General features: G+C 41.6%; 3 protein-coding genes across 9 annotated transcripts in view; 1 reads left to right on the top strand and 2 right to left on the bottom strand.

The window, feature by feature from the left end:
- LOC311261597 (membrane-associated phosphatidylinositol transfer protein 2-like) overlaps positions 1-4,529 on the top strand; it is a 43,930-nt gene extending 39,401 nt beyond the window's left edge. For all 7 annotated transcript variants that reach the window (XM_084360377.1, XM_084360373.1, XM_084360371.1 and 4 more), the window contains 2 exons: positions 49-177; positions 375-4,529. In XM_084360377.1, coding sequence (XP_084216503.1) covers positions 49-177; positions 375-743 — 498 coding nt within the window. In that variant the 3' untranslated portion in view covers positions 744-4,529. The remainder of the gene's footprint in view (positions 1-48; positions 178-374) is intronic.
- An 81-nt stretch (positions 4,530-4,610) lies between these two features.
- On the bottom strand, positions 4,611-7,512 carry arl6ip4 (ADP-ribosylation factor-like 6 interacting protein 4). The gene is made up of 5 exons (XM_084360378.1): positions 7,215-7,512; positions 6,793-7,116; positions 5,691-5,808; positions 5,404-5,473; positions 4,611-5,316 (listed from the first exon to the last, which is right to left on the bottom strand). Exons 1-5 carry the CDS (start codon positions 7,375-7,377, stop codon positions 5,260-5,262), a joined length of 732 nt encoding a protein of 243 aa, XP_084216504.1. The 5' UTR covers positions 7,378-7,512; the 3' UTR covers positions 4,611-5,259.
- Positions 7,513-8,972: 1,460 nt separating this feature from the next.
- On the bottom strand, positions 8,973-13,581 carry mthfd2 (methylenetetrahydrofolate dehydrogenase (NADP+ dependent) 2, methenyltetrahydrofolate cyclohydrolase). The gene is made up of 8 exons (XM_084360645.1): positions 13,409-13,581; positions 11,607-11,791; positions 11,359-11,481; positions 11,111-11,263; positions 10,907-11,014; positions 10,722-10,814; positions 10,492-10,617; positions 8,973-9,687 (listed from the first exon to the last, which is right to left on the bottom strand). The coding sequence occupies exons 1-8, from the start codon at positions 13,486-13,488 to the stop codon at positions 9,539-9,541; spliced, it is 1,017 nt and encodes a 338-aa protein (XP_084216771.1). The 5' UTR covers positions 13,489-13,581; the 3' UTR covers positions 8,973-9,538.
- Positions 13,582-14,197: the final 616 nt, after the last annotated feature.

The following is a 14,197-nucleotide window of genomic DNA, read 5'->3' as shown; positions in this document are numbered from 1 at the left end:
AAAACACACAATACCAAACGGTTCTCGTGTTCATTTGACTGGTTCCAGGCCCACATGAAGATTTTCGCTGGCTACGGATCAACCAAAGACATCTCAGTCTACACCTCCATCGGGCTCCCTGCCTCACAAATATACATCGTTGGTAGGCCCTCCAAGAAGATGCAGCACCAGTGCCAGGTACCATTTGATTGTTTTACGCATATCTTGAGGAAACACCAAACTAACCTAACCCTGAACTTCAATGAAAGTTATTTAACATTTGACACTTTTAACTCATTCAGCTAAATAAAAAACTAATTGAACTGATCCAGAATGTAAAAAATCTCTGATTGTTGACAGCTGACCGTCTGTCTCTGCTCTACCCCTCTCGACAGTTCATCACAGAGGGATATGCGGCTCATTTGTCCCAGCTGGAGTACAACCACCGTTCTCGGCCAGCCAAGTCCAGCAGCGCACGCATGGTGCTCCGTAAAGGCAGCTTCGGCTTGGGCGCAAACAGCGACTTCCTGCGGAAGAGGAACCACCTGCTGCGTACCATCTCCTCTCAACCGGCCCCCAGCTCCCCAACAGGCAGCATCCACAGCCGACCAGAACGCACACAGAGCCAATCAGACGGGGAACGGCTGGAGAGCATTCACAGCCACAGCCAGGGAGCGACACAGCGCAGCATGAGCATCACAGCCAGCTGCTGGGGTCGCAGCAGCAGCACCAAGCTGGAGCCAGGCGTTTTCAGCCCCAAATGAGATGAGCAGGACAATGTCCCTTCGGGAGAGTGACTTAAAAATACAGGGCTGAGGAAGAGACTCCTGACAAATATACAAGCAAAGAGTAAGAACAGTTTGCACCAGATGGGTAAATACCACGATATAAACAACAGGTGCTACAAACAGCTCTTTATAAAACTAATGCCAGTCGCACTCAACACCAATATTTATGGACAGGGGCTGTATTTATTATAAAACACACAAACTCAACAGGCATTTCAAGCATCTTCCTGAAACAGGAACATGCACACAAGTAGTCATAGCTTATATTCTAGGAATCTAGACTGTTTCTACTGTTTAGTAAATATTTACCAGTCTTGAATACAAGGTCAGCTTTTCCTCCTACAACAGGCTTTTGGAGAAGGTCACACATACAAGCGCCCCCATGCGAGAACACAAACCGGTTACAGTCAGCCTGTATCAGATCCAAGTGCTGATACTGCTCTGTAGCTGCCAACTGCAAGCACAACAATTACTAAAGAGATCAACTTTGAGCATAATGGTTTGAAAACTTTGTCCTTTTTATGTGATCATCAGATAAGTTCAGGTCTAGGAGCAGAGCTGAGAATCAGGTAAAACTGGATTGTGTGTCTTTTCCAGGTGTGACTAAACAAACACGCAAGCTTTAAGCACATTTTTTTCCTGGATTTTTTTTAGGACAAGCATCATCATTTCTAAACATTTAAAAACAACGTGACATGAAATGATTTGATCAAAAGCAAATATTCGTTGCAACGACTAAATAATCACCAAACCATACAGTCCAGTTTTGCTCGCTTCACACTCGTCCCTCAGACCAAAGAACCATCCAAATATCACACGAAGCAAACGGCGAAATGACCCTTTAACTATGTTCGCAGCTGAAACTTGTTCCTGGGATTTTATAGCATTTCACCACGTGTGATCATAGTGCACTGACAGTAATATATGACTCAGCTATAGGGAAAAACTCCTACTACTGAACGTTAACGTGCCAAAGTAAACAGTGTAGAATGATATGCTGTACATGAAGAGGGAGGAAATGATCCGGGTCTCACGTTTAAAAATGGAATAGAGTGTGTAAGTATGTAAGAATGCCTTAACAAGGCTTGTATATAATTGTTATATTACAGTGCAGATCTGGTATCTGGTCCACTGAAGACCAGTTTTAAGTGTCTTCTTTACTCTGGGGGTAAACACCACCTCATTCAGGATACACTTTATTGATTGATTAAGATAATTGTTGTTATTTAAGACTATAGATATTTTAAAATGTATTGATTTTGTGAACAAAATGTGTTTTAAGATTACTTTAGCTATATTGTTTGTTTGTTTTTTTTTCTTTGAACTTCAGTTGCAGCAGCCAAAACTCAAAGAGGTCTTTGCCTGGCACAGTATTGTATTTTTATGATTTTTCTCTTGCAGATCACCAGAATTGTATCAACAGAACTTCTATATCTCGTGTCATATATTGTATGTTTGTTATTATCTATTTTGGAAATTTGGGATATGGCTTCTCTCCGGTTATCCCACAGCTGTAAATGAGGCGTTGAATGTGCTCATAGATAATCCTCCTTAGGTTAAGGTCTCTTTTCTCTGTTCTGCTGCGCCTTTTAGAGGAAGAACAATCTGCAAATTGTAAATTCTGTACAATATGCTGTCAGAAGTAGGTACACACAGAGCTAGGATTTACTTTATGCTGTTCGCCATTTATTTCTGAAAGGGGTAAAAATGTGTGATTTATTCATTCACAAAATGATGTTTATTTGTCCCGCTAATAGGCATGTACAGAGCTGACCGCAATGGACCAATATGGGCTCAAATGTAAGGGGAAACGTGCAATATTACTCAACCACACCACAACATCAGACGGACCGTGTTGAGTGAATGTCACTGTGCGCTGACAATCAGCTCAACAGGCATAAGTGCTGCAGATGTCAAATTGCAGAGGGTACCTGAACACATCTTAGCACTCAACAAAGGCACAGGTACACGTGCAACATTTAGATTTCACACAAGAAGTGATCATGGTTTGAAATATTACAGTAAGCTTTCTCCTGTGGACAGACGAGCAGTCTTAACTTTGTTTTTTGTTCTAGTGTGAAGGCCAAGATAAAGTCACTTAAGGTTGAGGTTTTAGTGTTCACTTCTTGAACACTCTTGTTTTGGAGTGGTCAAGTTAAAGGTCCAGTGCGTAGGATTTATGGGGCAGAAGTGGAATATAATATTTTTTATTTAATGTATGATCACCTGAAACTCATGCTGCGTTCCTCAAAGGTTGGAACGTCCGGGTTGAACTTTCCAAATTCTGACCTCCAAGCGTTTCCAGGTGCACAACACCAAACGTTAACAAAAAACTTGGCTTACTGTGACAAAATGATCTTCAGCAACTTTACACCTCAGGAGTTCAGCCTCCTTGCGTACATAAATGAAAAAGAGGAGGAAAACGACATGAGGTAACAGCCAAATACAAGTACTGTTGTGTGACGTCAGACAACTGCTCCCTCATGAAGTCGGGGTAAAGGGATGTGCCCCGAGCTTACAAGAAGAATTTCCGACTTTAAGTGGTGATCCATTGTACTTTCTCTAGTAGGAGGTTTGACTTGTCTAAAATGTTTCGTTATGTTTTCGTTACCATAGAATGAGCCTTTTTTTATCTACAGAAGGACCAGGTTCTCTTCTACGGACATGTTGCACCACCGTGTTTCCACAGTAACCCAGAATGGAGAAACAAAACACTGGTTCTAGAAAGGGCCTTTTGCATTTTTAGTAGCCACCGTTAAGGAGGGTGAAAAAAGGGATATTTATTTGGTTGCAATCTGCTAATCTGTACTAAATCCTGCACACTGGACCTTTTCAATGATCATTTTGCAGTCTGTAGTTTGTGCCGCTGTTGAACTGTATTGTGTTCTACTCAGTGGTGTTTCTATTGTTTTGCCTATCCCTTTTTAATTAATGAGGGAAGGCTTAAATCTCAAGGCTGACATCCCTATAAATTCTTCAACCAGGACTCATTTCTAGCTACCTGGTGAAGAAAGGTGCAATTACATGCTGTACTACTGTCCCTCTGCATTTTGACCAATTTTCAAGATTCGGCTTGAAGCCATATATCGAAAAGCTGCTGATTAAACGAAGGCTGTTTGTACATTAATAGTAATTATAAGACAAAAAAGGACAGAATGCTGAAAACGATGCACTCATCTAAAGTTGTTAACTCCTCGACCCTATTCCCTCCCTCAGAGATCTGGATTACCTGGGTGATAAAATCCAGAGAATGTAAAGCAGTGCAGTTATCCTCTGGGCAGACGGTCGCTTCGATTCTGCTACTGACACACACATTACCAGAGGCCTTACATTTCCCTTTTTTGCCTTACATTAACCATTGTGTTGCGAGGCCTAGAATGAACGCTGCTCACTCCTGAATTGACTTCGTAAAAAGGATAGACTGTTCATGTAGACCTCAATAGGAAAAGGCCATATTTTCTTAAAAAGGCTTTGGCTTGCTTTACCTTTTGAAGGAAATGTACAAAGGAGAAACCAGTTTGACGTATTTCACCACCATTAGGCAGACCATCACTATCTCAAGCTTCGTTCCCCGGGGTTAATGCAATGCCACAACTGTTAGATCAACAGTTAGCATTTATAGGCTGTATATATATATACACCACATACCTTGGTAAATATTTTCATTGTACAGGGTGTGTATCTTGTAGGTTTTGGATAACTTCATTTTATCCATCCCCTTGTGTTTTTATGTACAGTGTATAAAGAACATATAAAGAACAACTCAGTCATTTTGGCCTTTTTTTCTGAATTCAAAGTGGTGACTGTATTCAGCTCGATGACAAGGAGGAAAATACATTGCAGTTCACACAAAACTGTTTATTTTAAAGAGTTCAGTTCACACAAATGCAGATTTCTTCAGGGAACCATAAAGAAACAAAATCTGAGATGCAGAGGTAAGAAGACCTCTATGAGAGGGTGTAGAGTGCGGTGCCAAAACTTTTCAAAAGGTTTGCAGAGTTAGACAGGAAGATACTAAACACTTAAATCAGCTGCATAATGTCGTTGATTTGAAGTACAATAAAAATCAGTGATTTCACACGAGGAAGACGTTTGAAAGGTCAACAGTCACAACTCTTAAATGTCACACACCAACTGACAGACTGACTGGCAGTTCATTCTGGATTGATCACTGAGTTGCTTTTAAAAAAATAATGGGATAAATAAATAAGCAGTTGTCAGCGTAAACAAACATTGAGTGTGCAAACTATTTGGGACACCTGCACCTTGTGTAGAGGTCCTGTGGCAGTTGACCCAAAACATTCAAGTCTCATCTGCTTCACTTTATATCTCCTTTGTGATCAACATGGATTTAATAAGGCAAATCAAGAGGATACTTTTTCCTGTTTTAAACTTGGAAGTGTAAATCACTTTGATATTATACAGTTAAATCACAGTCAGCTGTTTTAAATTACGATATAATTCAGCTTATTGAGGCAGATCACGGCGTCTTCTACCTGTTGATACCAAGTTTCCTCTGGAAGGCGTTCCCGTCTCCCTTGGTGGATTGCTGTGGGATGAATAGAAGAATCGTGTTCGATAAAAGGGATCTTTACGTTTAATTCACATAAGCTATAGTTTAAACTTTCTGCTGTACCTTGTTGATGTCTTTATGTTTTTCTCGGCTGACAATCTCCTCTATGATCTCTCCTTCTCCTCTCACCAACCTGGAAGAAAATGCACAGACGTTAGCATGAAAACCTGAGCTGTGGAAAATTTTTTACAGGAAAGGTTAATGAGTACATTTGCAGAAAAGCTTGTGTGTGTGTGTGTGTTTTGCTAAGTTCAGCCAGAGTTCAGCATCAGATCACGTGGAAGTAAATAGTTTGATTATCTTGTGAATCTGAACAGATAAACTGCTCACTCAACCGTTACAGATTTTACCTGGTCCGTCCCGTTTCTGGGTCCACAACCCTGCGGATCACACTCTGTCTGGCCTCGTACTCCTCTTTTGTGAGAGGCCTTTTAGTGGAGAGTCGGGCCTTCTGCTCGTCTGTCATCACTGTAGAGGAGAACGGAGTATGAATCACTCAATATCACAAAATTGTTCTAAAGTAAACTGGGCAAAGTGGGAAAAAATGTACTCTGACAGTTTCCACCCTCATTACCACCACTGAGGTGCCCTTGAGCAAGGCCCTTAACTCCAGCTGTTCCAGTGGAGCTGCCGAGTGACCAGCAGATCAGACTGTGGTTACACCAAGCAGCCTCCAGGTGTGAATACGTAACTGTGTGAATATGAACAGGGTGTTCCTGAAAAAGATGGCATTGCTCCGAGTCAACCGTCCCCAGGAATAAATAATGGTAAAAAAATACATTTAAAGTACCTTCAATGGTCACAAAAACAGACATTACTGTCTGGTTATTTTATAAGATAAGAAAAGATGTTTCTCTAATGATTTCCTATATTATTATTATGTAACAGGTACACCTGTACCAACTAATGTAGTTTAAAGAGGTCTTATTATGCTTTTTGAGTTTTTGCCTTTTCTTTATTGTGTTATGAAGCATTTTTGTGCATGTAAAAGGTCTGCAAAGTTACTCTCTCCCACAGAAAACACTGCTCCTGCACTACCTGAAACGCCTGGTTTGGAGTCATTTTGTTATAGTTCATAGTTAAAGGTGGAGTTTTACTGAATGATGTCATATTGAGAGGCATTTCTACTTTTTCACCGTCCCTACTTACATCCATGAGGGGATCAGAATGTAGTCCAGAAGAAAACCATTACTGATGAAGACCTCAGTGCTAAAGCATGTAACTGAATGATCATCTCGATGATGGCGTCAACAAAAACTGCACATGAAAGTGGATTTTATGGCAGAGCAGCTCACTGGTTTACATTTGACTGCACAGGTGTACCTAATGAAGTGGACACTGAGTGTATACTGACACTGTGATATACAGTAAAACTACCTTGTTAATAGTTTTACTATGTGTGAAACTGTAATAACATAGTAAAACCCAGTGTGATGTCGTGTAATGTCCCACCAGGTCCGAGCTCCACTGTCCCCTCGTCACTCTGCCACACCTCCAGGTAAGATGGAGGTTTCTCTGCTGGAGGACTTAACAACACCGGCTCTGCTTTCTTCTTCTCCTTCTCCTTCTTCTTCAGCTTCTCTTTCTTCTTTTTCTCCTTCTTCTTCTGCTTCTTTAGCTTCGCCTTCTTCTTCTTCGACTTCTTTTTCTTGGCTTTACCTTTTTTCTTTTTGGTCTTTTCGTCGCTGGACGAGGAGGACGATGACGAGGAGGAAGAAGAAGTGGACGAGGAGGAAGAGGAGCTTCGTCTTCGCTTCTTTCTTTGTGTTTTCACATCTGAGGGAGAAGCAAAGAACAAGCTCAACTGAGCACTTTGATAATAAGACTTTCGTTGCTGTCAAAGCTTGCTAATTTGTGTACTTTAAAGTCCCAACCTTGTGTTTTGTGTGGTGCTTTCTTTGACGATCTGCTTCGACTCCTGCTGCTGGACGAGGACGACGATGAAGAAGAAGACGAAGAAGAAGAAGACCGTCTCCGTTTCTTCTTCACGTGTTTTTTCTCTTTGTCGGCTCTTTCAGGGGATCTGCTGCGACCCATCGCATTAAAGACAGTGAAACGAAGTTAAATAAACTCGGAAAGTCTGGTTGAAGATCAGCAGACAGTGGCGAAGTGACTTGGTGTTGTTGCTCTTGCCGTTTTCGAAAGTGTGTTCGTCTTTAATTTCCTTCCGTCGGCGTCGGTGCATGCATTATTAAGGTTCCTAGTTCCTACCCCAGTGTACCCTACAGACACATTTGTATAGTGTTGATGTGTTTATTTATTGTTTGCTTTATAGTTTCAGATCACTTATTCAAAATATAATCAACAAATAAGTTATGATGCATTGTTTTACTATTTATATCTACTCCGTATCAAGTAAAAAAAAAAAGATTATAATAATAAAAAGCTTGGATATTCGGTACTTTTACTTTATTTAATGCAAATACTTTTGTAATTTTACTCAAGAGAAAGACAGAGCAGACATTTGAATTGTTACAGATTATTTGCACACTGTAGTATATTTTACTACTTCTTCCACTACTGGTAACAAATTACAAATATTTTGACTGGCGGTGGAAGAGCCACCCAGAACCTATACATAATAAAAGTTTCAACAGCAGTAAAATGTGTAGTAAAAGTAATGAAGTACTATCAGAAAAGTGTATTTAAGGTATGCAAATTAAACATACTCATTATGTGGAAGGGCTTCTCTCTGATGGATTATTAATAAAAATGCACTTACATGTGAGCAACTTTTTATTATTGGAGTTGTTTGGAGCTACTTGTGAAGGCTCAAAAGATGATTAAAGGTTTAAAAAAGAGAACATTTCTGTAGGTTATTTTATATGTTGCCTTTTTCTTGCAAAATACTGGATACTTTCACCCTTCCAGCTGAGTGGAAATACATCAAATGATACAGGTAACCGATCACAACTGTTTCAAACGAATGCCATAACCTGAGCTGAGTAATGAGGGATCACAAGTAGACTTTGTTTAAGGGATCCCAAACACAAATGTTCCTTTATCATATAAATGTACCCCCTAAATCTTCTTTCTGCTTTTAATATCGCCACTTAGGCAATGAAAAAAGTAAATGGAGGCAGATTGCACAGGCCCATCCAATAGATTTAATCTCCTGTAGAGACCAAAAGAAAAAACCTTGAACCTCAGCAGGTCCACACAAACTCACCACCTGCCTATTGGATAGGTTCTCCCTATAAATCTCTGGTACCTCCCACAGCATCGAGAGATAAAAATGCACAGAGAAAATTAAAAGGAAGGAAAGGGTCATCTTGTCTACATATCATCAGGTTAAATCAGGACAACGTTAAGGTGACCTAACAAATAAAAGAAAGCATCTGTGGGAGAATTTGACCTTGTGAGTCACTAGAGATGAGATACCATTTTCTCATAGAGATCTGTGGTGATTATGATGCCTGCCATACTAAATATAGAAAGCTGGATCAGAGGGTGAGAACACGAGTGAGGAGATATTTAATACCAATGCTGAAGGGCAGTTATTTACAATGATAGTGCTTGAGAGGTGTGTCGCATTTGAAAGTCGTGCATTGGTGAATGTGAGAGGGAGGGTACAAAATCATCGTCACTGTAAAGGAAGAGGCAATCTGTGTGCACAAGGAGCATCAACATGAGAAGATATTTGTTATATTTATTTCAAAGTTTTTACAAAGGCATTTGTGAATCTTTAAAGCTTGTATATTGATAAACACACTTGTTCCTGATGATGTTAGCCCTTATCACTCTTGGTACATAAGGCTAAACTAATGCAGAGAAACCTGACAGACAAGCCTCAATACTTCCGCATTCACTGCTCACCAGCTTCGAGTTAAATACTGTAACCTGCCACCAATCGTGTTTAAATAGTGTGTCAATGTAGCAATAAATAAACAATCTTTCAAGATGTCTTGAAACTCCGAAAGTCCACAGAAATGCATCGCAAATGATAAATACCTAAAATCCTGTTACATAGAAACACACAGCTGCATGAGTGAATGTAACAGTCTAAACATGGCTGGACTTAAAGATAGGAGAGGTTAAAGATGTCAGCAGGACGAGAGCCTTAGAGCTATCATCTTTCCAGTCCGTGTGCAAGTGGAGCTCATCAGGTAGTTCCAAGTAAAAAAATGAGGGGGTGGTAGTGATGGAGGAGAGGGGAGGGCTGGAATGTGTCACTATTGCTGGGATCTTCTTCGGCCCATTAGGACGCAGCCGCCATGCGGATCCTCTCTGGGGGGAACAGCAGGACGTTCTTGGCTGCTTTGATAGTGTTCTTCATGAGCATCGCCACAGTCATGGGTCCCACACCTCCAGGGACAGGGGTGATGAAGCCCGCCTTCTGTCTCACGCCTGGAGATAGACAGGAAGGGTTTGTTGTTACCACATGTGGGAAGTAACGCAGTACAAATACTTCATTACTGAATTTAAGTAGATTTTTAAGGAAGCTTTTTACTTTTACTCCCTATATTTTCTCAAATATCTACTTTCTACTAATTACATTTTCAGAACAGACTCTTTCTTTTTAATGCATTTGATGGGAAATATAGATTATTTTTATTTTGTGTCATTGCACGCCACCTTCCCAACATCACAAGACAACCACTCATGCATCACACATGGCAGATGTGGCAAGATGAAATGACGCAACAAGAAGAAACAGACAGAGAGGGAGACTCCATTGGGGAGAAAAGGCGTGTTAGTGTCTCATATCTGCAGAGACCCTGCAGCCCTTTGTCTGTATTTTCTTATTTTCTCAGTTTGTTGCTGTGCTCAGGACACTTTACAAACCCAAACTGTCTGTACTTCACGTCCTGGAATGAGACTCAATCAACTATCTTTCTGATGTGTTTACGAACAGCTTGGACAAATCCTACTGTCTCTACCTTTACATTTAATAGTCGTTGAATTATATCAATATGATGCAAGGTTCAGTTAGCTTTGCCTGTAGAAAAGTCCTTCAGAGAAATACTTTCTACTCTGAGTTGAGTAAAAAAGTTGAATCACTACTTCTACTTTGACCAGAGTCTTTTGTACGCAAGTATCTGTACCTCTACTTGAGTAAAGAATGTGTGAACTTTTGCCACCTCTGGATGTCACAGATACACGAGACACGAAGGATGTTGTAGCAGATCATGTTCATCGCCTTAGCCTTACCCTCAAAGTCAACATCTCCAACCAGTCTGTTCTTTCCGGTGATCGGGTCCTGCACTCGGTTTATTCCAACGTCAATCACCGCTGCTCCCTCTTTGATCATGTCCGCAGTGATCAGGTTGGGAATCCCTGATGTTCAGTAAAAAACACACACAGGACAGTTAGACACCAGAAACAGAAGACAGTCTACTGGTTCGGTTCAGATGTTAGATGGATGCAAAACCTGCACCAACCTGCAGCAGCCACGATGATATCAGCGATTTGAGTGTGTTGGCGAAGTTGATCCTTTGGAGTGTAACGGTGAGAAATGGTGACCGTGGCATCACCTGCAAGAGAAAATCAATTAATTTATACCATTAATATTTAAACCCACCATCTTTAAAACACACAGATAAAGCCCACATGCACTTTAACCCACCTCCGGGCCTCTCATGACGGCCGTCTGTATGCAGTAACATGGCGATGGGCATGCCAACATTCTTGGAGCGTCCTGCAACGACGACATTCTTCCCAAGTGTCGGGATACCTGAAAGATGAGAATTCAGATACTTTCTTCAAACAGTTTGTTCTGCAGGATATCAATCTTAAGAGCAAGGTGGTGGTAAGTGGTCACTCCTGTTACCTGTGCGTTTAATAATTTCCCAGACTCCCCAGGGAGTGGCAGGAAGCATGGCTGACTGATCCAGGCACATGCGGCCCACATTAACTACGTGGAAGCCGTCCACATCCTTGGTTGGCGCAACTGCGTTACAGATTATGCGCTCATCAATGTGGGCTGTATGAAAACAAGGACAAGTTGCAGTCAGGACACCGAGATCTCAAACATTTTGAGGTGCATGTTTCTACTCCACTGTTCCCGTTTCTATGTACCTGGCAGAGGCAGCTGGACCAGCAGGCCGTCCACACGATGATCTGTGTTGAGTTTGTCGATCAGGTCCAATAACTCCTCCTCACTGATGTCCGAATGCTTGAGAATTGTCTCACTAGAGATTCCTGTGGGAGGTTAAAGTGAGAAAACAACTTTAAAAAACAAACAAAGGCGAGCTTGTGTTCTTTTTATGCAGAATAAGTGCATTAACACGTACATATGGAGGTATGTGGGTGTGTTTTTTTCTTACCGACATCAGCGGCAGCTCGTGTCTTATTCAGGACGTAGGAGTGACTGGCCGGGTTGTCTCCTACAAGAACCACACTCAGATGGGGTCTCCTGTGGCCGGCTGAAACCCATTTCTCCACGTCGGCCCGGGCCTCCTCCCGAATCTGCCGTGCTAGTTTCTTTCCTGAGATGACCACCGCCTCCTGTCTGAGAGTGGGCACATAAAAGCAATGGAGTCAGAGGACAAACAGTCAACCACAGACAAATATATCATACTATTTATTCTTTATTGTTTGTTGATGTATTCTTACCTAATCTGTTTAGAAAACACAAAAAGTCATTAAACTATACGCTGATCAACATTCTTCCAACTTTACTGTTTGAACACTCTCTACTTAACTCATCTGAACTCAATTATCTACTGGACGTGGTCTCTCTGACCCCGGTGAAGGACTTTTGACACCAGAAACCTGTAACAAATCTCAACCCTTCAGCCTGAGCACCAATTCCAGCCTCTAAAATTAGACCCAGCACGTCTCGACCTGACGGAGCCAAATGCTCCATAAGCACTTGTGCTGTAAAGTAGTGTTGCAGCCAACGCAAGACCAAACAGGCAAAGCAGCTTTTTACGAGAATGTAATCATCAAGTAGCGTCTGTATAATATACAAACTGGGTTGACCTGCTGCTTTGTCCCATTTTCAGAGGCACCAAGATGGTTATGCGTTACATAACGACAGACAGAAAGCTGTGGCTAATAACTGAAAATTAATGAGCCATCAAAAGTGATGTAACCGCCCTTTTATTCTGCCCAAACTAATTAAACCTCACAGAAAAGTATCACATCTTTGAGCAAAATGGGGTGAGACCATGGGGCCAGTGTACCAGGTCCCAGATAAAAAATGTGCCGAGACTTTAGAGGCCAGCGAGGTGCTCTTTAACCTCAGTTTAAATGTAAAATAAAGCAGCCTGCTGAGAGGGAAATCTCTCTTTTCACATGTTAAATGTTAAATGTGGTAGGTCAGGGAGAGTTGAGTCTTTTGTTATTGATGGATTCTTTATTTATTTTATTCTTCTGCACATTTTCCTTAATGCATTTTTAGAGTTTAATTGTTGGTTTAAGTTGCATCTTGTTGTGATATGGTAACAAGTCCTGCATGACGTGACAGGTCTTTAATGATCCATCTTGTGCCTCTCGGGCTGCAAGATCACGTGCAGGAGCAACATGAGGTTTTTGGATTTAAAGGCGTGTGTTAAACATTAGTGCATTAATTATATCTCAGTCATGCTGCACTCAGCACGTTTTCAATAAACTACCTGCACGCGATGCTGCCAATTTACCGCGTCCTCTCTGACATAACTTTTTATTTATTTATTTTTTTTTACTTCCTCACGTGTCATCCAGGACTTAATGCCCCCTTTATGTAAATGCACACGCGTCTCCTTGTGTGCACTCCCACACCTCGACCTCCAGCTGAAACCCGGCTCCTCAACCCGACAGGCTGCAAGCCTCCAGACCGATTTCATCAGCCTGCCTGCCGCCGCAATGTTACCGGCATGTCGCCAGGGGGCGCACCAAAAATGTGGCTTAACTGCGGACATTTATGAATGCCTGCTTCTGTATCATCAAACAAACCTCCTCGTGTGTAAATACACGATCAAATACTACAGATAAAAACAAATGATACACATGAAGAAATATATTTATGTATAATAGACTGAAAATCAGTTTCTTCTCGTGTTGGGAAGAAGCGCGCCGAGCCGGAAAGTGGCGTTTAAAATGAGCCACATTGGATCAGATCTCACAGCTGGCGGGTCCCACTCACCTCGAGGCGGACGTGTGCAGCTTACAGACTTGATGCTGGGAGTGTTGGCACAGTTTCCTGAGAGTCCTGACGGCTGCCATTCTTCACCGGCTGAGAGGAAGAGGAGACGAGACACCGCGGCCGATTACGAAACGAGAGAAGCACCGCCCGGGCTGACAGAGGGACGTCTGTGAGCAGGGAGAGGAGAGGGGAGGATTTAAACCCACCCCCCCCCTCCTCCTCTACGTCAGCAGCCTGCGTCACTGTTATCCGCTGCCACACCTCTGCTGCACAGATAGCTGAGCTGCTCCTCAGCAGCAGGCAGGTCTCAGCTGTCTGCTCTAAAAATACTAGAGACTGTACTGCATTCAGAAGTAGTAAAAGTACAGTATTACAAGCTAGAAGTACATAGATGATGTAAAAGTAGTTGTAGTAGTAGTTGTCAATAACACTGAATGATCAGACATTGGTTACTATTGTAGGGCAAGTTACTTTCAAAATGCAATATATTGCATATTACTAGTTACCTTCATTTCAAAGTAATATATTACATTGCAATATTGCTGTCTGCGAAGAGTAATAAATTACTTATTACACTACTTTTTAGTTAGATAATCGATATAGAACGATTAAATAGCAGAGATCTTTTTAAATAAATGAATGTCCTCGGACACAGTGATGAGTAGGCAGACAAGGCATCAAACTCTGATAACTTATGAGATAGGAATACATATTTTTAATTGTAGGCTCAGTCATGTGAAACACGACCTATACCTTCTATAATGTAGCCTATAATGACACAATGAGACA

The sequence above is a fragment of the Pagrus pagrus genome, assembly GCF_965226575.1.
Source record: "Pagrus pagrus genome assembly, chromosome: 8".
NCBI classification, from domain to species: domain Eukaryota; kingdom Metazoa; phylum Chordata; class Actinopteri; order Spariformes; family Sparidae; genus Pagrus; species Pagrus pagrus.
This window is presented reverse-complemented; position numbering and strand designations above follow the sequence as displayed.